This window comes from Rhineura floridana, chromosome 4, assembly GCF_030035675.1.
Source record: "Rhineura floridana isolate rRhiFlo1 chromosome 4, rRhiFlo1.hap2, whole genome shotgun sequence".
Taxonomy (NCBI): domain Eukaryota; kingdom Metazoa; phylum Chordata; class Lepidosauria; order Squamata; family Rhineuridae; genus Rhineura; species Rhineura floridana.
In genome coordinates this window covers 75335574-75357550 of record NC_084483.1, presented here as the reverse complement: position 1 = coordinate 75357550, position 21977 = coordinate 75335574, and the positions used below count along the sequence as shown (strand labels likewise).

The window sequence follows — 21977 nt, the reverse complement described above, 5'->3', positions numbered from 1 at the left end:
AAAAGGAAAGTCTTGATCTGGTGTGGAAAGATAACAATGTTGGCACCAGGCGAACTTCATCAGAAAGATCATTCCATAATTTGGGGGCTACCACTGAAAAGGCCCTTTCCCTTCTTGCCAGACTCCCAGCTTCCCTTGGAGTAGGCACCCAGAGGAGGGCCTTTGATGTTGAGCGTAGTGTACTGGTGGGTTTGTGTAGGAAGAGGTGTTTCGTCAGGTATTGTGGTCCCAAGCTGTGTAAGGCTTTATAGGTTAAAAACAGCACCTTGAATCGGGCTCAGAAGCATATAGGCAGCCAATGCAAGCGGGCCAGAATCAGTTTATGTTCAAACCGTCTGGTCCCTGTTACCAATCTGGCCGCTGCATATTGCACAAGCTGCAGTTTCTGAACTGTCTTCAAAGGCAGCCCCATGTAGAGCGCATTGCAGTAATCTAATTTGGAGGTTACCAGAGCATGGACAACTGAAGCCAGGCTATCCCTGTCCAGATAGGGGGCGTAGCTGGGCCACCAACCAAAGTTGATAGAGGGCACTCCGTGCCACTGAGGCTACCTGAGTCTCAAGTGACAGAGATGGTTCTAGGAGAACCCCTAAGCTACGAACCTGCTCCTTCAGGGGGAGTGCAACCCCATCCAGAACAGGTTGGACATCCACCATCCTGTCAGAAGTACCACCTGCTAACAGCATCTCAGTCTTGTCTGCATTGAGCCTCAGTTTATTAGCCCTCATCCAGGCCATTGTTACAGCAAGGCACCCGTTCAGCACATTGACAGCCTCACCTGAAGCAGATGAAAAGGAGAAGTAGACCTGCGTGGCAATGCACTCCAAAACTCCAGATGACTGCACCCAATGATTTCATGTAGATGTTGAACAGCATGGGGGACAGAACTGACCCCTGTGGAACCCCATACTGGAGAATCCATGGGGACGAGCAGTGCTCCACAAGCACCACCTTCTGGAGCTGACCCGCCAAGTAGGAGCAGAACCACTGCCATGCAGTACCTCGCACTCCCAACTCAGCCAGTCATCCCAGAAGGATACCATGGTCGATGGCATCAAAAGCCGCTGAGAGATCAAGAATCAACAGTCACACTCCCCCTGTTCTTCTCCCAACAAAGGTCATCATACAGGGTGACCAAGGCTGGTTCCATGCCAGAACCAGGCCTGAAACCTGACTGAAATGGATCCAGATAATCGGTCTCATCCAAGAGTGTCTGGAGCTGGCCTGCAACCACTCGTTCCTGGACCTTGCCCAGGAATGGAATATTTGCCACCGGCCTATAGTTATTAAGATTTTCCTGGTCCAGGGAAGATTTCTTCAGGAGTGGGCTCACTACTGCCTCTTTCAGGCAGCCAGGGACCACCCCCTCTCACAGAGAGGCATTAATCACTTCCCTGGCCCAGCCGGCTGTTCCATCCCTCCTAGCTTTTATTAGCCAAGAAGGGCAAGGATCCAGTACAGAAGTGGTTGCATGAACCTGTCCAAACACCTTGTCAACGTTTTCAGGCTGTACCAACTGAAACTCATCCAAGAAATCGGGACAAGGCTGTGCTCTGGATACCTCACTTGATTCACCTGCTATGACACTGGAGTCTAAGTCCTGGTGGATGCCTAAGATTTTATCCTGGAAGTGCCTAGCAAATTCATTACAGCGGGCCTCAGAGGGTTCTATCATGTCCTTGGGGCCAGCATGTAATAGCCCCCGGACAACTCTGAAAAGCTCCTCTGGGCGGTAAATTGATGATTGAACAGTGGCAGCAAAATATTGGGGTTTTTTTTGCTGCATTCACTGCCCCTGAATACAGCTTACCATAGGCGCTTACCAGTGTTTGATTGCATCCACCAGGAGTTTGTCTCCATCTGCACTCAAGTTGTATCCTATATTGTTTCATCACTCTCAGCTCAGGGGTATTTAACAGATAATTTCCCCATCACTGCACTTGCTGAATTTCTGCCTTCCACACAGGCAGTATAGACACAGGATCCTTACTTAATGGAGGTATCAATGCTTTTGTGACATCCACATGGATTATTGTAAGGGTTTTCTGTAATGTGTGAAATGGACCTCAGATACAACTTAAGATAACTGCATGAATAGAAGTGAAGCACCACTAGTGCTTTTCTGCAAACCTTGCACAGGAGTTCACACAACACAAGGTTTTGTTGCAGATGTAACTTGTTACATTCTATTTGAGAATTCTCACTGTAGCAACTTAGAGCGCTACAGTGATGCAACCCTGGTTTTGAATTATTCAACTTCTCAATGCATTCTTCAAAGAAGTGAATTTTTATTTCCTCATACTCTGTGAAAATTGGTTATGTAACAGTGTGTTCGAAATCAATTTTAAAAATATGAAGATGAAAAAAAGGAGAAGCAAAGTAAGAGTAAGAGTATATAGTAAATTTGCTTGTGATTCCCCCTGCCCTTAAATGAATGCAGTTCATGATCTGCCTTATCATTTTACTTCACATATGTAGCAGCAGCAGCAGCAGCAACAACAATAATAATAAATGCTGCAAGATTGTCTCAGTTTACTCAGTAAAGTAAGACTATCCATTTATTTAACAACAGGATAGCAGCCTGAAATAATACCTATGAAATATGACTTGAAGGCATGTAACAACAACAAAATGTTTGTTTAGGATGAGGGTGCTGCAGGATGAAATGAATAAATCATCAAGCATAATTTAAGTAAATAGTATCCATGAGTTATTCCTAATGTGCAAGGATAAGACTGCTACTAAATCCCTTATGCCAGGACATGGCACATTGAATTAACACTACCATAGCATTCCCATCGCACTGGCATTATGCAATGCCACCATAACTGCTTTGGCCCATGGCACATCAACAGGACAAGAGACAAAGTTTGGTGGTTGAAGTCAATGGAGAACTCAATGTGACTGTCTGCATCACCAGGTCTCAATCCACTGCTCCGTGGCCACATGAGAGAAGCAGTAGCATACTGGCAAACTCAGAAGTGCGAAGTCCTTTCATGATAGTCACAGCCATGCCCCCTTCTAAGATTATACAACCTTCTAAGATTATAGAATAATCTGGCCAGGCTTGAATACTGCTTTCTGCTTCTCTATCACTGTCATCATTTGAGTGTTCTTTCTCACTGTCAGAGATATTGCTTGAATTACTGGATTCAGTGTCTACACATTTATCTCTTGCTGTTATCAAACTGCTTGATGATGTAGGTGGGATGCTATCATCAGGATTCACTGTCTCTTCTGTAATTACAGAATTTTCCCTCTCTACAACTTGTCTTGGCTTTTTGAAGTAGGAACTAATAAAGGCTTGCATGCAATTTATACTGGGGCTTGTATAACTGACTCAGAAATCTCAAAGGAGGACTTCCGGGAAGGATTGCTTCACTTGTGCCTGCCTCTGAGACGAGCTCTCGTCTCAGAGGAAGCTTTTTCAGTTTTAAAACTAGTCAAAAGGTTTTTTTTGACTGGTAAAAACTTTCTCCTAGGCAAGGGAGAAACGAAGAGATCATCCACAAGCTTCGTTGTGTTTGTTGGGGGACTTGAATTCATTAGGATCGCCTATGAACGAAGGTCCAGCCAGCAGTGCCGGACGGAGCCAGGGAATTTCAAGCAAGCTCAAACTGATTAAGCGAGACGTTTTTCTTTTCTTCAAAGAAAAACAGATTTTAACAGGCAAGCATTCTTCTGTCTATCCTTATCATTTGGCTTAAATTGTTGCAGTAAAAGAGATTTGTTAAAAGAACCAGCAGTAAAGAATCCCTGGGTGAGTTATAACTTTTCTCTTCTATACACGGAATTAAGGCGGAAGGAAATCGAAATAGCTTATCTTTGTTTTTATTGCAAAAAGCTGGCCTGGAATTGAGCATTGTAAAGATACAAACGGATGAGGGGCATCTAATCTGAGGAGAAAAAAATTGATTTATATGAACTTTTGAGTATTATATGTCTGGGACTATTTTTTCTGGTCTACTTCATTTTGACGAATCTGCTTGTTCTTTATGCCACTAACTATTTGGATGCTGTGAACTAAATTTGTTTTGCATTCTTGGACACATAAGAGATAAGGCAGTTTGTGCTGTCTACATTATGATGTCATCAGGTTTGGAATATTAACTCCTTTGTTGCTGGAAAAAGAAATAAATTGCTCTTTGCTTGGGAATAGTGCTATATTGGAAATTGAAGGGTTTTTTTTCTCCTTGGTTTTAAGAATGACAATCAAGAAAGTGGCTGAGACCCTGGATGTAAATATGTTTCAGAAAATAATGGATGAGATTGAGATAACGAAACAAGAACTGAGACATGGCAATCAAGAGATGAAAATTGAATTTGGCAAAATGAAGCAGGAGCTGAAAGAAATAGGGGATTTTATGAGAGAGGAGGTTGATGAGATCAAAAATATAATTAGACAAGCAATAGAAGAAGAAAGAAAAATTAAAGGGAAGATGCAAGTTCTGGAGATTGGAATAGATATATCAAATGTGGAACTGGAAAAAGATTTGGAGTTTATGGATCCTAGAGATAAAGATTACTGTTTGGAATTCAGCGTTGTCCCTGAAGAAATTGATGAAGATATCAGAGATAAAGCTATCAATGTTTAAATAAAATTTCTGGACTGGAATGATGTGATGGAGCTTGAAATAGAGAAAATTTATAGAATTAAATACAGATATGTGACAATGGAAAAATTCTCAAGAGATGTGCTAGTGCATTTCGTAAAAAAGAGGAACAGAGATATGACTTTACAACAACATTTCAGTAACACATTCAGAATTGATGGCAAGGAAATATTTGTGAGGAAGGAAATTCCCATCAGACTCTTATTATATGACTATGACTATGACAGCAAGATTATTATGGGTGCAAGGATGGAAGATGGAAGATGGAATTAACACTGATAATGGAAGAATGGCTATTGAAATTACTGGACCTAGCAGACTTGATGAGATGGATTAATTGACATGTTTATTTGGAGAAAAATCGATGGATATATTTCTCAAGGAGTGGAAACCTCTCTTTGACTTTTTGCGGAAATAATAAAGTGATGTTAATGAGATTTGATGATTAATTAAGATAACTACTGGAGGAAAGTGATTTTGTAATATATTAAGAGAGAGGTTTGTTATATATTATAGACCTATAACTGATCTGCGACAAATCGGAAGTCAACATTTTATTTTATTGTATTAGTTATTAATTTGTTTTTGTTTTGTTTTGTTTTGTTCTGTTTTGTTTTTTGAAACTTTGAATAAAAATTAATGATAAAAAAAAAGAAAGCTCAAAGGAATAAAGAAAAACACAAACTTTTAAAAAATTGCTGGGTGCATAGGCTCCCCCCCCTCTTTTTCTCTGGGGGCTTTTTTTGCTGCTCGGTTAATACAAAGGCTGTTTTTCCTAAATGAAGAAATTCACAATCTTTAAGTAGGCTAGACATTCATTTTGCATAGAAATTTGTAACCTTTTGAACTTTGCCCTCTTCTAGAAGGTAGGAAGGAATTTTTCTACCCTCTTCTTCCATCTCCCCATGTCACCTTCTCTTCCTTCCACACATACTTAGAATGCTAGAAAAAGAGAGAGGTTTTAGCCTGTTCAGGCAGTTCTTCATAATCATCATCATTAGCTTTATATGCCACTCTGCACTCCTGCTGGGAGGAAGGGCGGGATATAAATCAAATAATAAAGAAATAAATAATAAAATAAATATTGTAAGGTAAGGAATTTGCTGAGTTTCCCTACTTGGCTGCCAAACTAAGACTCAGAGTAACTACATTTGGGCAGAGCGTATGAGTTTTAGGAGGAAACTTAAGATTGGAAAATTCTGATCCTAACCTCTGGTGTTGGCTGCACACACACACATTCTTTTGCATTTCACCTTACCATGCATGACATACACACGCACACACACACATACACACAGTGCTTTTTTTGATAAAAAATGCAGTGCCCATACTCATACGTTGATAAAAGTGCTGTGAGTGCCAGCACAAAATGATTGCCATGGGCAGCCGAAAAAGAGTTGCCAGGACTCCATATTAGTGAGTACCATTACAAAAAAAGCCATATACAAAAAGCATAATTACAAGCTGAAACACCATCACACACTATCTCCCTCTCTCCTGAACATATTTTTCCTCCCTTTTCCTCCTCCTCTCTTTGGGCTGGAACAACACCACACATCTTCCCTCTCCCCCTTCTGTTTGCTGCTGGAATGGGAATGAGCAGAGCTTGAAATTCATTACTTTTTTGAGGAATACGTGGGTAATTCCTTTACATTTTGATTGTAATAGAACTAGGAGTAATTTTATTACTTTTGTGGAGTAATTGTAATGTTTCCAGCATTACTTTGGGGCATTATTTGGGGGGGGAAGCAGGGGAAGTCTTCTGCTTCTCTGATTTGTGGATGAAAATCATGTGCCTCAAACTGGGCTTCTGTGCAGTGTCACTCTTCCCTCATGCTCCGTGGGTGGGTAGGAAGCAACGAGGGAGGAGGTGGAGAGTGAGACGGGGTGGAGTGGAGAAAAGAATTGTTTTTAAAAATGGATGGTGGTGTTGAAGAATGGAGTGACGGAAAAAGAAGTCGGAGGGCAAGAACATGGATAAAGGAGGAGAAGGAGGCAGCAGCAATGGAGATAAAGATTCATTCATTCATTCATTGGCGATCACTCATGGCTGAGTAAGACTGTCTTCCAAGATAAGATCTTTAACAGTGGGTCCGTAAGTGACTGTGGAGGCCAATTCTGGATCCACACAGCCTCCCACAGTGGGAGGTTTCCAGATGGAAGATGGTCGCGATGAGGATTTGTTTGATGTGCCTTCCGCTTAGCTCGTTTGTCCCATTTACCCTGTACTTATGCTTCTTCAAAGTCCACAGCACCTTTGATAATAGCAAACCTTCATTTGGGACATTCATGAGCCTAGACTTCCCAGTTCTCGATGCTCTTGTTACATTTTTTTATATTTGCTTTAAGAATATCTTTAAATCTCTTTTCCTGTCCAGCGATATTCCATTTTCCATCCTTAAGTTGGGAATACAGTAGCTGCTTTAGAAGACGGTGATCAGGCATTCGAACAACATGGCCAGTCGAGCGAAGTTGATGTTGAAGGATCATTGTGTCAACACTGGTAGTCTTTGCTTCTTCCAAAATGCTAACATTAGTCTGTCTGTCTTCCCAAGTAATTTGCAGAATTTTCTGGAGGCAGCATTGGTGGAATCTTTCAAGAAGCTGGGAGTGGCGTTTATAAATGGTCCATGTTTCACAGGTGTACAGTAAGGTCGGTAGCACAATGGCTTTGTAAATAAGCATTTTGGTCTCCCTGCGAATATCCTGATCCTCAAACACTATGCTTCATTCAGGAGAATGCGGCACTCACAGAGCTCAGACGATGTTGAATTTCAGCATTGATGTCAGCTTTTACAGAGAGATGGCTGCCAAGATAGGGGAAGTGATCAACATTCTCCAGCGTCACACCATTAAGCTGGATTGATGGTGCTACGGAGGCCTAGTTCGCACTTGTTGATGAAGCACTTTGGTTTTTTAAATATTAAGTGAGAGCCCAAGCTTTCCTTATGCTTCTGCAAAGACGAAGATCTTTCTCTGAATGTGCGGAGACTACATTATCATCCGCATATTGAAGTTCTATGACAGAGGTTGACATTACCTTACTTTTTTATTTCAGCCTACTAGATTAAAAAGTTTTCCATCTGTTTGATATATGATTTCCACACCAGTAGAAAGTTTCCCCTCAACAAGGTGTAGCATCATAGCAATGAAGATAGCAAATAAGGTAGGAGCAATGACACATCCCGGTTTTATGCCTGATCCGACTCTGAATGGATCCCTCTGAAAGCCATTGTTATCCAAAATTGTTGCTGTCATGTTGCCATGAAGGAGTTGCAAAATATTCAGAAATTTATAAGGGCATCCAGTTTTTAGAAGGATGGTCCAGAGAGCAGTTCAATTCACAGTACCAAATGCCTTAGTCAGATCAATAAACACCATATATAAAGGTTAATGCTGCTCCTGGCATTTTTCTTGAAGATGTTGTGCAGTGAAGATCATGTCCACTGTCCACCTGGAAGGGCGGAAACCATTCTGAGATTCGGGGAGACATCCTCTGAGATTGGTAGGAGGCAATTTGCGAGGATCCTTGCAAAGATTTTACCTGCGGTAGCAAGAAGAAAAATACCTTGATAGTTCCCACAATCTGTTCTATCACCCTTCTTAAAAAGGGTGATAATAATGGCATCCCTAAAGTCTTCCGGGATCTCCTCCCTCATACAGATTTTTTTGATGAGTTTATGAAGTTGTTGTGTAATTTCAGGCCCCCTTCTTTAAAGACTTCAGCAGGAATCCCATCAGGTCCACTAGCTTTGTTGTTCTTCAGTTGATTGATGAATGAATGATTTTTATTTCGGTCACAGACCAGCCATTATATCACTAAATCCAATACAAAGAATTGCATCATACACAAAAGCTTGAAATACATACAGATTAGTATAAAAAACTGAATTTACAATTAAAAATATTTTTAAAAAATACATAGTGGCTAGAATAAAATATTTAACCATGATCCATTACCATTTTCCTACACTTGATAGCTGCCTCACAAAATCTGGCTACATTGCTAGTGACCCATGGGATTTTATCTGCTAACATAAAGGAGGGATAATCAGATTCCGAAACCAGAGGGAATGCTTGTAAGATTGGGGTGATGAAAGCAAGGTGGATGTCCCTGTAAAAGGAACAATGTAAGAGGACATGTCCAATTGACTCCACCTCCCCGTTATCACATGGGCAGACTCGATCACCAAGGGGGACTCCGTTGTATCTTCCCTCCAGGAGAGCAGAAGGCAATACATTGTGCCCGGCTAGGGTAAATGCCTTTCTATATTTTACAATAGTTAGATCTGCAAGGTAATTTGCCGGTAGAAATACCCTTTGGGTCAGGCCTGGATTACGGTATGCCGCCAGCAAACACAGGTTAGTTTGAAGTTCAGTGTCCTTTATCCGTTGGGAGATAAGCAGTTTGGCCTTAGTTAGCCCAAATTTAATAAGCGTCTCCGGAGAGAAACCTAAGGCGTATATTTTCTTATACACCATCCGCTTCCATTTTGACTGGAAGGGATCTTCTAGTGTAAGAGGGGCTAGTCCCCCAGGGCTTTACTGGCTTTACTGACTTCATCCAAATTAGGGGATACTGCAAGCTCGTCTCTAGTTTGTTGTTGTGGAATTTGCAAGAAGACCTCACCAGCCACAATAGAGTTACGATTAAGGAGGTTGTGGTAATGCTCTTTCCAGCGCAGTGCAATAGACTCTTTGTCCTTAAGAAGTTTCGTACCATCCATTGAATGTAAGGGATTTGTACCGTAATTTGTTGGTCCATAGATGGCCTTTGTGGCATTAAAAAAGCCCAGTGCATCGTGAGCATCTGCAAAGTGCTGGATTTCTTGAACTTTCTTTATCTACCAGGCGTTCTTAAGTTCTCTAGTTCTTCTTTGGACCTCAGCCTTTGCACTGGCATAGATTTTTTTTCTTAGCAGCACAGTTAATGTATTTTTGCCATATCTGGAAGGCTTTCCTTTTCTTGATGATATATTCAATCTCACTATCATTCTCATCAAACCAATCCTGATGTTTCCTAGTTTGGTATCCAATAGTTTGTTCATATGATGCAATAAAGGATGTCTTCAGTTTAATGCAGTGTTCCTCGACATTTTCAGGGACTTCCGTTGGTAGATGTTTCTTGAGAGTTGTTTGAAAGCAGGCTCACTTAATAGGAGCTTGAAGGGCATGGATGTTCATTTTACGCCTTGGTTTTCTTCCTTGGAGCCTATTTTGAGGAACAATATTAATGGCCATAGTGGATCGAATTAATTGGTGATCTGTCCAGCAGTCATCACCACTTGTCATGGTCCTAGTGAGAAGTACATCACAATGATCTCTGGCATGGACAATTACGTAATTCAGGAGATGCCAGTGTTTTGACCGAGGGTGCTTCCCTTATGTTTTAAATTTATTTTTCTGGTGAAAGAGTGTGTTTGTAATAACAAGATTATGCTCTGCACATATAGTCAGAAGTAGAATTCCATTCAGGTTACAATTGCCAACTCCTTCTTTCCCAATGGTTTCTGGCCATAAATTGAAATCACACCCAACTCTTGCATTGAAATCGCCCAAGAGGATAATTTTATCCTCCTTAGGTATCTCTGATAAGATGGTGTCCAGCTGGTTATAAAAAAATTCCTTGATGTCTTTATCAGCATCTAATGTTGGTGCATAAGCACTTAGAATAGTTGCCTGGTGGTTTTTGGCAAGTTTTAACAGGAGAGTTGAGAGTCATTCATTAATGCCAATAGGAACTTCTGACAAGAGCTTCACAAGATTATTTTTAATAGCAAAGCCTCCTCCATGTATTTGTCATTCTTGTTCAGGCAGTCCTTTCCAGGAGAAGGTAAACCTCCTTTTTCTTCCTTCAGTTGTTCTTCTAGTGCTCTTCGAGTTTCTTGGAGTACTGCTATGTCAATATTAAAATGTCTCAACTCCTTCATGATGATGGGAGTCCTGCATTCAGGATGTTCACTATCTGTATAGTCCAGCAATGTCCATATATTCCATGTTCCAAAGTTCAATAGTCTTGTGCAACCGTTAAGTGGTGACCCCACTGGATGTGGTAATCCAGTCAGGGAGAGAGATGAGGCAGACTATGTTTAGGGCACCTTTTCTAGCCCCCTCCCCATAAGGGGTGAGCAGAGTAGATCCTGCATAGGACTGCTGCATTGTGGATATAGCTGCCAAACTACTCAACTGCCTCAGTCCTTGACCCAGGACAACTGAGTATATATCCACCACCCATATGTTGGTCCATAACTAGGGGCTTCCGGATTTCACAGTCCTGCCCCTGTCACCATTTGCTGGTCGCCATGGGACTTTTGGTTTGGTTGGAAGATTCCTGTGCATGAATTTGTTTTATGAGGGCAGATCGGTGCACAACGATCAACACAATCTTGACAGAAAAAGGCTTTGATCCAATGGCATGGATACCACGATGATTGGAAGTCCTTTATCTGCACAGCCATTGTAACATACACATTGTTATCCTCAATGTCTCAATGGCAGGAGATAAAGAACTGTGGAGGTGAAAGATGACAGTGTGTGTGTGTGTGTGTGTGTGTGTGTGTGTGTGTGTGTGTGTGTGTGTGTGTGTGTGAATACTGTGTTTGCACTTGGCACACAAAGTGGCCTCCACCACCCTCTCTGGATACTGTGCTGCATTTGCAGTATTTTAACTTTTTTACATCTCAGGGAAAATGTTTGCTTGGGTGAGTATCCCTTGGTTAGTGGCAGGGCGGGGTCTGGGAGGTGGTTAAGTGACAGAGATTATGCTTGCTGGCTGAGTGGAGGGGGTTGCACTTGGTTTGATGTACAAAGATCTGAGTAGTGGCCTCTGCCTCCCTCCCCACCTCCCTTACCAGCGGAGAGACCACCATTGCTATCTTATGGATAAAAAGAATTATTCTACTACCTCTGTATATGTGTGTTTATTTTTAATGTTGTTTTAGGCTACTTAGATGTGCAGCAGCCAAGGCCAGCACCTTGTAGGCGTTTTTTTAAAAAAGTAACTGAAATGTAATTGTAGTGATTACTTTTCAGAAAAAGTAATCAGTTACTTTCAGAGCAATGGTAATGGTAATTACTACTTTTGGGCCATGTAATTGTAACTGTAATTTATTACTTTTTAAAAGTAATCTTCCAAGCTCTGGGAATGAGATACTAGTTAATGCTTTCTCCCACAACACCAATCCCTAGGAGTCCATCAGCATGATAGGGGAGTGTGTTAGCTACTGAGAAAAATCTTTGATTTTATCTTTTCAGTGGCTGACTTGCCTCCTTTCACTCTGATTGGCTCCAACCAGCAGAAAGGTACAAGGAAGCATGTTATAAGTCTCTTCTCAGTAGCCAACATATTCGCCTTTCATGCTGATTGGCTCATAGGATGCTGGAAGCATAGGACCCTACTGGGACCTGGCTCCCAAAAAAGTAAGGGGTCTAAGACTCCTCAAGACCCTGAATGACTACACCCCTAGAGAGAAGAGGATTCCACATAATTCAGCAGACAATCATGGCAAACTACCAGAAGTATCTAAGCTCAGCAAGGGAAAACAGCTAATACATAAGAAGCACAGGGCTACATCATGCTCTGAAGACTAGGAAGTCTGCCTCTGTGATCACAAATTTGATGATGAGGTTCATTAGCAAAGGGTACTACTTTTCACAAACAGCAAAAAACCAAGGCAGACAGTAAAAAGGGCATGTAATGTGTATGGCAAGTAGGCATCCAGTGGAGCTTTTCCGTATTGCTTGCGATGCTGCTGCCAGCAACGTGTCCTCTCGACCCTCGCCCTTCTTGGCTTATTAAAGCTTGCCGAGGGGGTCTGACCAAGTGGATCCAGGATGTGGTTAATGCATCATTGCGGGAGAGAGTGGTTCCAGCTGCCTTGAAAGAGGTGGTGATGCGACCACTCCTGAAAAACCCCAGCCTGGACCCATTGGTTTGTGACAACTACCGACCCGTTGCAAATACCCCTTTCTTAGGGAAGGTGATTGAGAGGGTTGTGGCGCAGCAACTGCAAGTACTCTTGGATGAAACAGATTATCTTGACCCATCCCAGTCTGGATTCAGGCCTGGTTATGGAACTGAATCGGCCTTGGTCGCCCTGATGGATGACCTTTATCGGGAGAAGGACAGGGGGAGTGCAACCCTGTTATTCCTACTTGATCTCTCAGTGGCTTTTGATACCATTGACCATGGTATCCTTCTGGGCTGACTTGGTGAGCTGGGTATTGGAGGCACGGTTTTACAGTGGTTCCAATCCTATCTCCAGGGTCACTCTCAGAGAATAGCATTGGGTGACTGTCTTTTGGCCCCCTGGCAGCTCTGCTGTGGGGTGCCGCAAGGTACCATCTTGTCCCCCATGCTGTTTAACATCTATATGAAGCCCTTGGGAACAGTCATCAGGAGATTTGGAGCAAGGTGTCAGTAGTATGCTGATGATACCCAGCTCTATTTCTCCATAACATCTGAATCAGGAGAGGCTGTGCAAGCCCTGGACCGCTGCCTGGACTCGGTAGTGGGCTGGATGAGGGCCAATAAACTGAATCTGAATCCTAGCAAGACGGAGGCGCAGTGGGTTGGTGGTTCCCGAGTTCGGATAATTGGTCAGTTGCCTGCTTTGGACAGGGTCGTACTCCCTCTGAAAGAGCAGGTCTGTAACCTGGGGGTACTCCTGGATCCATCTTTGTCACTAGAGGCCCAGGTGACCTCAGTGGCTAGGAGTGCCTTTTACCAGCTTCGGCTGGTGAGACAGCTGCAGCCGTTTCTGGACCAGGATAGCCTGACCACTGTTGTCCACACGCTGGTAATCTCCAGGTTGGATTACTGTAATGCGCTCTATGTGGGGCTGCCCTTGAGGTTGGTCCGGAAGCTGCAGCTGGTGCAAAATGCGGCGGCGAGACTGCTCACTGGGGCAGGGTTTCGCCAACATGTTACCCCACTGCTGAAAGAATTGTACTGGCTGCCCATTTGCTACTGGGCCAAGTTCAAGGTTCTAGTTTTGGTGTACAAAGCCCTATACAGCTCAGGACCAGGATACGTGAAAGACTGTCTTACCCCTTATATGCCCAGTCGATCAGTGCGCTCTGCAGGTGAGGGCCTCCTGCAGATACCATCTTATCAGCAGGTTCATTCTGCACAATATAGGAAACAAACCTTTAGTGTGGCAGCACCTACCCTGTGGAATTCCCTCCCTTTGAATATTAGGCAGGCGCCATCCCTGCTATCTTTTCGGCGCCTTTTGAAGACTTCCCTCTTTCAACAAGCCTTTTAGGTTGAGACATATCCCAGTCTGTGTCTGTGTTAGAACTGCTTGTTTTTTAATAATGTTTTTAACCCTTTTTTAAAGTTGTTTTTTTAAAATGTTTTTAACACTGTTTTGTTTTAATGTATTTTAAGATCTGTTTTTATGCTGTTTTAAAGTGTTTTTAGCACTTTGTTTGCCACCCTGGGAGGAAGGGCAGGATACAAAGTGAATAATAAATAAATAAATAAATAAATAAAATAATTACTTTGATTTCTCTGCAGCACCTACCCTGTGGAATTCCCTCCCCGTGAATATTAGGCAGGCGCCATCTCTGCTATCTTTTCGGCACCTTTTGAAGACTTTCTTCTTTCAACAAGCCTTTTAAGTTGAGACCTATCCCAGTCTGCGTCTGTGTTGGAATTGCTTGTTAGTATGTGTTGTTTTTTTAATAGTATGTTTTTATGCCATTTTAAAAAGATTTTTAAAGCTTTTTTAAAAAATGTTTTTAACGTTGTTTTGTTTTGATGTATTTTGAGGTCTGTTTTTTATGATGTTTTAAAGTGTTTTTAGCATTTGTCTGCCGCCTTGGTCTCCTGTGGGGAGGAAGGGTGGAATATTAATAAACAAACCAACAAACCCCTGCTCCTGTTTGAGCAGGGGAAGGGGAAGACTGTCTGTGAGTTCTTTGGAAACAGTAAGAGCATTTTTAGACAGCCCCTGGGCCCCAAATGGAATCCCTGCCCTCCTGTTTGAGCCTACAGATCCTAAAACAGTAGTGACAGAACTATGTGAAATACCTTTTACAAACAGCAAAAGGACTTTCAAACAGTGCTGTGCTGCCTTTGAAGTCCCGATAATCAGGACTTCAAAGCACAGCATCACCTAACGTCATAGTGATGTCAGATGATTGGCAGATGGGGAGACAATGATCTGGCCTGCTAGAAAAGTTCCCCACCTCTGATATAAAACATGGATGGCTTCCCTGGAATTTGGAGTGAGGTGTCATCAATACACAGGTGACGTTTCACTCTATTTCTCTTTTTTACCTGATCAACGCAAGTCTGTGAATGTCCTGAGAGATGGTGATAGTTTTCACACCTTGGGATGCCTGTATCCAGTAGACTCTTTATGCAAAACTCCTCCTAACCACAGGAGTGTGCAGTTGGCTACCTGCTATGATTTGAATAGCACCCTCTATGGCCCTAGCTTTTTCCCTGGCAAGAGGGTTATGTTATTCAGGCTGCTGAGGAACTCTAGAGAAATTCATGTTCTTGTCTGTGGGAAACTCTATGGCTTGCATCTACAGATATCAGTTGCATCCCACTCAATGTGCCATAAAGATAAGTCCTGAGTATGTGCAGTAACGTCTCCTGGTTGCTTGGTTGTAAGTTCTGTATTTGTGATGGGGTATTGCCTGAATTAGGTAATGTTATGGAGTTTTGTGGCAGGCACTATGCATTGACTGGTGCCTTCCATTGATGCAAGCATGATCATGCCTGGTGTGTGTTAGCAGTGTTGCCTGTTGCCAGGCCTGCTGTGGGCAGCCTGTTGATGTTGCTATCTTGTTTCTGCTGACATTGCATTGTTTTGCTTTGCATTTGCTACCAGGAGGGCAAAGGATCACAACATTATAAGTAAGTACAGACTTTGAGTGACATCCAATGATGTCTACCTAACTGTGTAATGAATTACTGTTTGTGCAACAGGACGTCCCCTTCCTTTTCTCTCCCCTGTAGCCCACCATAAGCCCCCCAAATCTGCTCGAGGAACCCCCAACACTTCAAAGCAGATTTTGGGGTGTTCGGGGGGGCTGCATGGGGGAAGTGAGGAAGAAGAAGTCTTTTTCTAAGTGCAATGTTGAATGTCATGCATTATGTTTGTTTCTATTAATCTAGTTTTAAATGAATCATAATTTATTTTAAAATTCTTAAATACATATATCATATTATATATTATATAATAAGATACTTAGTATAATATAAATGTTTAATATTTGTTATTTAAGTAGAAAAATCTGTTTGTTTTACATAAAACATTGTTTTATCCACTCTGGGCATAGAGAAAAATAACAAAGAAAGGAAAAATACAGCTGTATAATCTGTGAAAATTCATGTAATTTTTAAAAAAGAACTGTAATTATTGCAATCATTCTTTCTGCAAGGATTGCTGAAACAAAGCCTGTGAAGTGCCTTCAGCACTTTAAAGTTCTAATTTATATATTAAATAATGTTATATATTTATATATTATATAATGTTATATATTATGTTTACAATTATTATTAATTTCTCTACTATTGTCTGACATGGTTATCACATTAATGTTTTTCATGCCCTTGAAAACTGTGAAGGACTTTACTTTTCCAGGTTTTCATGAAGAATTTCAGCCACTGATTTCTAATTTTTAATGTTTTATTCATTACTTTTACCAGTATTATACCATTTTAATATTTCATTTGTTTCCAAAATAATATCCTCTACTGCAGTTCCAGCCAACTGATTTATACAGAATCACATATTAGAATGCAATAACATTTTCTAGAAAAAAAATCAGCATTTGGAATCAGCTGCTCTCTAGCATTTTTAAATACAGTCTATCTATCTATCTATCTATCTATCTATCTATCTATCTATCTATCTATCTATCTATCTATCTATCTATCTATCTATCTATCTATCTATCTATCTATCTATCTATCTATGTTAACTCCCTGTACTTAAAATGGTATTTCATGAGTAGTGGAAATCTCTTGTATTCAACATAAGTGTTTCTTCTTAATCACTCTTGTGGGTACAATTAACCAATTTAGTAACTCATTTATAAACCAGTGAGATGACTGAAAAGATCTGCTCAGCCATGAAGCTCACTCATTGACCTTGGGCATGTACTACCTTGACAGGGATGTTACAAAGACAAAGTGAAATAAGCATATATGGGTAGACTTTGACACTTTGCTTTAATAAATCTAAATCTAAGATATCTAAATAAAGAATAATCTACGCAGATATACAAATGGCTAGCCCAATCCTTCCCAAAAGACAATAAGCTCCAAGAGTCTTTCCTACACCTGTGTTGAAGTCTTGTCCTAAACTTCTCCAATAATATATCTGTTATCATGTCAAAATTCTCCTTCTCCCCATTCACTGCAGTGATCATTCTAGTGAGAAGGGGAGACAATGTACCAAATCTCACATCCAGTGTCAGATTTCTCCCAGGTGCAGACAGGTTACTAGACCTTCACCCTGATTCAGCAATACCAATCTGAGTGCAGATCACCATGCTGGATATATATCTAAAATATGGTTATGTGGAGTAAACACTCCTATTCAGTACCAGAGGCTGTTCCATCATATCAGTGATCCTTCCAAGATTAGTTCTGCCTAAGTTCATCTTTTAACAGTAGGTTGGCTGGTACATCCCTTTAACATAGATAATTCTGAGAGCATCAGTCATTTGCTTGAAGATGTGGGACAACTGAATCCAAGTGTTTTCCCCACTCCCACCCTAGTCTTACCCCAATAGAGCTAACTATATTTTCAGTGGGTGTACATAGAGAGAGCCTCAAGCACAGCAGCATGCATGCAGCCAACTGCCACACACAATCTCCAGATTGGGTTCAATGCCTGAGGTTTCGCTAACTCATCATCATCATCATCAACATCAGAGTTTTCTTGAACCAGCAGCAACAGGTTTACATCAAACGATAAGGTTTTTGAACCAACCACTGCTACATATATGATGGTATCTGTTCCTGATATTGGTTCAGTTCAGGGGATAATATCTCCAGTTGATGTCTCCATTAACAATATGTACAATCAAACAACAAATGTTCCAATAAATTCAATTTCTTAATAAATTGCTTTCTTTATTAAGATTTCATACTAATACAAGTCTGCAAAATTTCTGTTCATCTATAGAGACAGTTATTTTATTGCATTTATTGCCAGTATCTAGGGATTATTATGTTTTATTTTTCATTCCCTATATTAAGAGTGAATATATTAAGCACTTATTTTGATAAAAGGGCATAAAATGGATAAAAGGGCATTCCATTTTGAATTTTATTTTTTGCTCCACTTATCTTATTGTAGACCTTTCCCATCCCATGTAGAATAAACATTTGTCATAGGTCTAGGTTTAAGTGGTACAAATGCAAAAGCCTTGATGGGCAGTGGGGAGGTGGAATTCTATGTTTAAGTTATAAACCTCTCCCTCAAAAAAATCCTGTGGCACTGAAATAATTTTTCTTTAAAAAAAAAGAGGTGAAGGTGGTGCAAGGAACCCCTTTTCATTTTTGCATGCCTAGTACCATTGTAGGCGTATATATAAATGCTACATTTTCTTCTAAAAATAATTCCAAAAAAAGAGAGAAAGAAAACAGAGCAATAGTGTTTGAGCTACAGCCTCCTGTGGTGATAGAGAAGCAAAACCACCAAGATGTAACCATTACTAGTAATGACAGACTGACTCATCTCCATAACAACTCGTGGATCTGATAGTTTTGAACTACCAACAACCTTTGAACTATGACCAATTATTAGATGATGTTCAGCAATCCATGAGTTCTAAAAGTTTTTGTCGATGCTCAGAAATCAAACACATGATCATAAATCAAGCACTACAACCTTGGCTTATAGGTAGATACCATTATTAAAATAGATATTTCACTGAAACTTTAGATAGATAGATAGATAGATAGATAGATAGATAGATAGATAGATAGATAGATAGATAGATAGATAGATAGATAGATAGATAGATAGATAGACAGATAGATAGACAGATAGATAGATGTGTGTATATATGAAACATTTTCATTTTATAATGCAAAAACTATACTTCTGCAATATTAAAAAATGCTACAGAAAAAAGAAGAAAGATCCTTTAGTCATATTTGGCAAACACAAGCACACCCAAAACACAGAACAAAAACCCAAACAGGAATTACAGAATAATACCACATGCTCCAATTTCTTCAGTTCAGCAGAACTATGATTACAATAAACATTGGCAGGTGTATATGTATGCTCATATTTCAGAGATTACAGGATTGCAGAGTTACTTTGGCAACACTCAAAAACCTATGTTCCTAAGGTAGCCAGCGATACTATACGCAAAGTAATATGATGGGGGGGGGGGAGTAGAGAGGGAAACTGCTGTCATAACAACCCTGCCAGAGAGCACTACTGAAATACTGAAAATAGACTGAAAATACTACACAGCCTACAGTGAAACAAAGGAAGGGAGAGAAAAGGCATTTCAGTAATGCAATCTCCCCTTTCTCACCTATGGAAGGAAACTTAAAAAGAGGGAGGCTACTTTTCACAAATAAAGTTAATCATTGTGTCTCCTTTGTTCATTCGGCCCAAGAGCATCCTATGGCTTACCTATGGCAAAAATCACATAACAGCAGCACTTGTGAACCAGGTGTGCAGAGTGCCCTCTTCTTCTGCATAGATCATATTCTTTGCTCATTCCAGAGAAATGGCCCAGCGCTCCACTGGATAAGTACTGGCATGAGCCCAGCAAGCTAGCGGGCAACCAGGAATCTCTTTTAAAGACTTCATTGTACGAGAAGGAGGAGGAGGAGGAGGGAAAGGGGAGAAGCCTGCAAGGACATTGAGGGACCGTTGAAGGGAAACCTCCAGCTTCTCTTCTTCACCCACCTCTCTCTTAAATAAAACAAAAAAACATCAGAAAGTTAAAAAGATGTTCTAAAAGCAGCATCTTTCAGAGATGGGTCTCTTTTGAAGGGCTGGGTCGAAGCCTCAAAATGGGTAGAGTGGTTGAGTGGGGGGTGCGGGGAAATGCCTCCTCCTGGGTGACCACCGACACCGTGGGGGGAAGCGGGAGAGACACGTGCAAGGTAATATCTTTAAAAAGAGGGCAGCACGATTTCTGGGGAGCTGTACATTAAAAGGTTTGACAGCTGTTGTTTCTATATCTGTCCCAGGAAACCCCCCCCCCACTTTCTTCTCTTCCCTCAGAGGTATCAAACAGTCCCTTCAGCCATGAGGGGTGGGTGGCGACGCTGGGGAGACTGTCAGTGCCTTTCTTGGGGCAGGAATGCCGCTTACTTCTCCCCTTCAGAGAGTGCCCCGTCTCCCTCGGCCATTAGTCCAAGATACCCTGGGAGCGCAAACATTCGCCCCTCACCCCCACCCCCGGCTAGAGCAGGTGCTTTGAGGGAGGAGCCACTCATTCACTCACCCGTCCTTGGTGGGAAAAGGCGGGAGCGCAGCCGAGGCGCCGCCCTGGGGGCAGCAGGGCAGGAAGAGCAGCAGGAGCAAGAGCGGGCGCAGGGGGGAGCGGCGGAGCCCGGGCTGCTCCTGCGCGCGCTCTCGCTGCCCATCCCCGGCGCTGGTGCTGGATGGCGGAGGCTCTGAGAAAGAGAGAGAGAAGCAGAGAGGGAGACACCGAGAGAGAGATAAAGACTCAGCTTTGGGCTCGCGCACGCGCGCGCCTGACGGGCGGGCGGGCAAGGTGGGGGGGAAAGAGAGAAAGGTGGCTGGGCTGATGGTGGTGGTGGAGAAGAAGGCGGCGCGCGGGGTCGCGCGGCGAACGGGGAGCCCTACCGCGTCCTGCTCTACCGCTGCCCTGGAAGACGCCGACTGGCGTCGCGGTCTTTCCCCTTCACCTCTCCCCTTGCTCGAAATTGTAACCTTCTCTCCAAGGAAGAGCGAGCCGCTCCGCCGGGTTGGTTATTTGGGGGCGGGGAACCTGACGCTCATGTAGCTTCGCAGCCCGCAGACACCGGGGTCTCCATTTGATGGGTGGCAGTTAGCCTCCATCACTTCATTTGTCCCTGCCCCCTCTTTCCCCCAGCCCACCCCTTTGGCCTCCACAGCAAGTCATTCAGCTGGGAAGGTCGTTCCGTAGAAGGGCAGCGAGATCTCTTGTCCTCCCCATGTTCGCTCTCTCTCTCTCTCCCTCTCTCCTTCCCGACCCCCTCCGCGCACTCCAATTCTCCAAGCCCAGGCAAAATAGCATGCAAAGCACCCTTCTATGTTCCGGTACTAGCTGCAAAAACAAAAGGGGGGAAATACAGGAAGGGAAATCAGGGTTATGCAAAAGCAAGGCACAAGCATCCTTCGTCGTGGATGTGACACTTTGCAATATGGGCTTTTCCTTGCTGCAATGATCATTCGTCCAGTGTCCGGTGCTTTCCCTTCACAGAGAAGCCACACCGCCTTTGTTGGCGATAACGAAACGCGTGTGTAACTAGGAGAGGTGCGGGAGGCGAGAAAAACGTGTGACAAAAATGTCAGTTTGAGATTGGGGAGGTTGCTGGCTTGCTTGGCTCTGCCTCTTCGCCTTTACAGAATAAAGGTATAAATGCCGTTGCTGAATGGGTAAACACTGAGACACACGTCCAAGGTAGGCAGCCGAGCGTAAAGACAGATCCACTCGATGGGTGTGCAGCACGTGCTCAGCGTATTTGCTTTCTTGGCTAGCTGGGAGGGAAGAAGAGGAAAACGGATTCAGATTCTGAACAGTTGATTCTAGCCAGCAAAACAAACGAATTAATGACACCTTATGAAAACAGAATAAATCTTACACTGGGATCAGGTATGTTTGTTTTAACAGTAATGCAGAGATTTGCAAGGCTGCACATGACTTCTCAAGGGATTTATTACCACTAATAAATAGTTATTAGTACTATCAGGTAATTTATTTCAAGTCTATCAAAATGCATGTTTCCGTTCCTGTTTGTATGCTTAAACATGAACATTAGCCAAGGAGGTATACAGCATAAACTGAATTGTCAGCAGTTACCTAAGCCACACTCCTGCAGCCAAATGCAGCTTTGAGCATCAAATGTCTGTAGTCCAGACACAGGAAGCTGGAATCTACACTGGATTCCCACTGCACAAATTAGCTGGGGGGGGGAGGAGAAGAGGCACCAGTTTGCCTATGATGCAAAGTATGAATGATATTTTGGGGGAAAGTATCTGCTCCCCCCACCCCCCCGTGGCACTTCTTGAACTCTGTTCCACTAAGGTTCTGTTGTTCTGCATCATCCTAATTAAGGACTAGGTGAAAGCGAGGGAAACACACATCAGTGTTGAGACAAGACTGAGCAGCACTGAAGAGCGCTTTGGAGCACAGACAAAACCAAACCCACAA

General features: G+C 42.4%; 1 protein-coding gene across 1 annotated transcript in view; it reads right to left on the bottom strand.

The window, feature by feature from the left end:
* Positions 1-20202, bottom strand: part of FUT9 (fucosyltransferase 9) — a 135170-nt gene extending 114968 nt beyond the window's left edge. The window contains exon 1 of the mRNA XM_061626266.1: positions 20061-20202. Within this exon, the coding sequence (XP_061482250.1) occupies positions 20061-20202 (142 nt within the window). The remainder of the gene's footprint in view (positions 1-20060) is intronic.
* Between the last annotated feature and the right edge of the window lie 1775 nt (positions 20203-21977).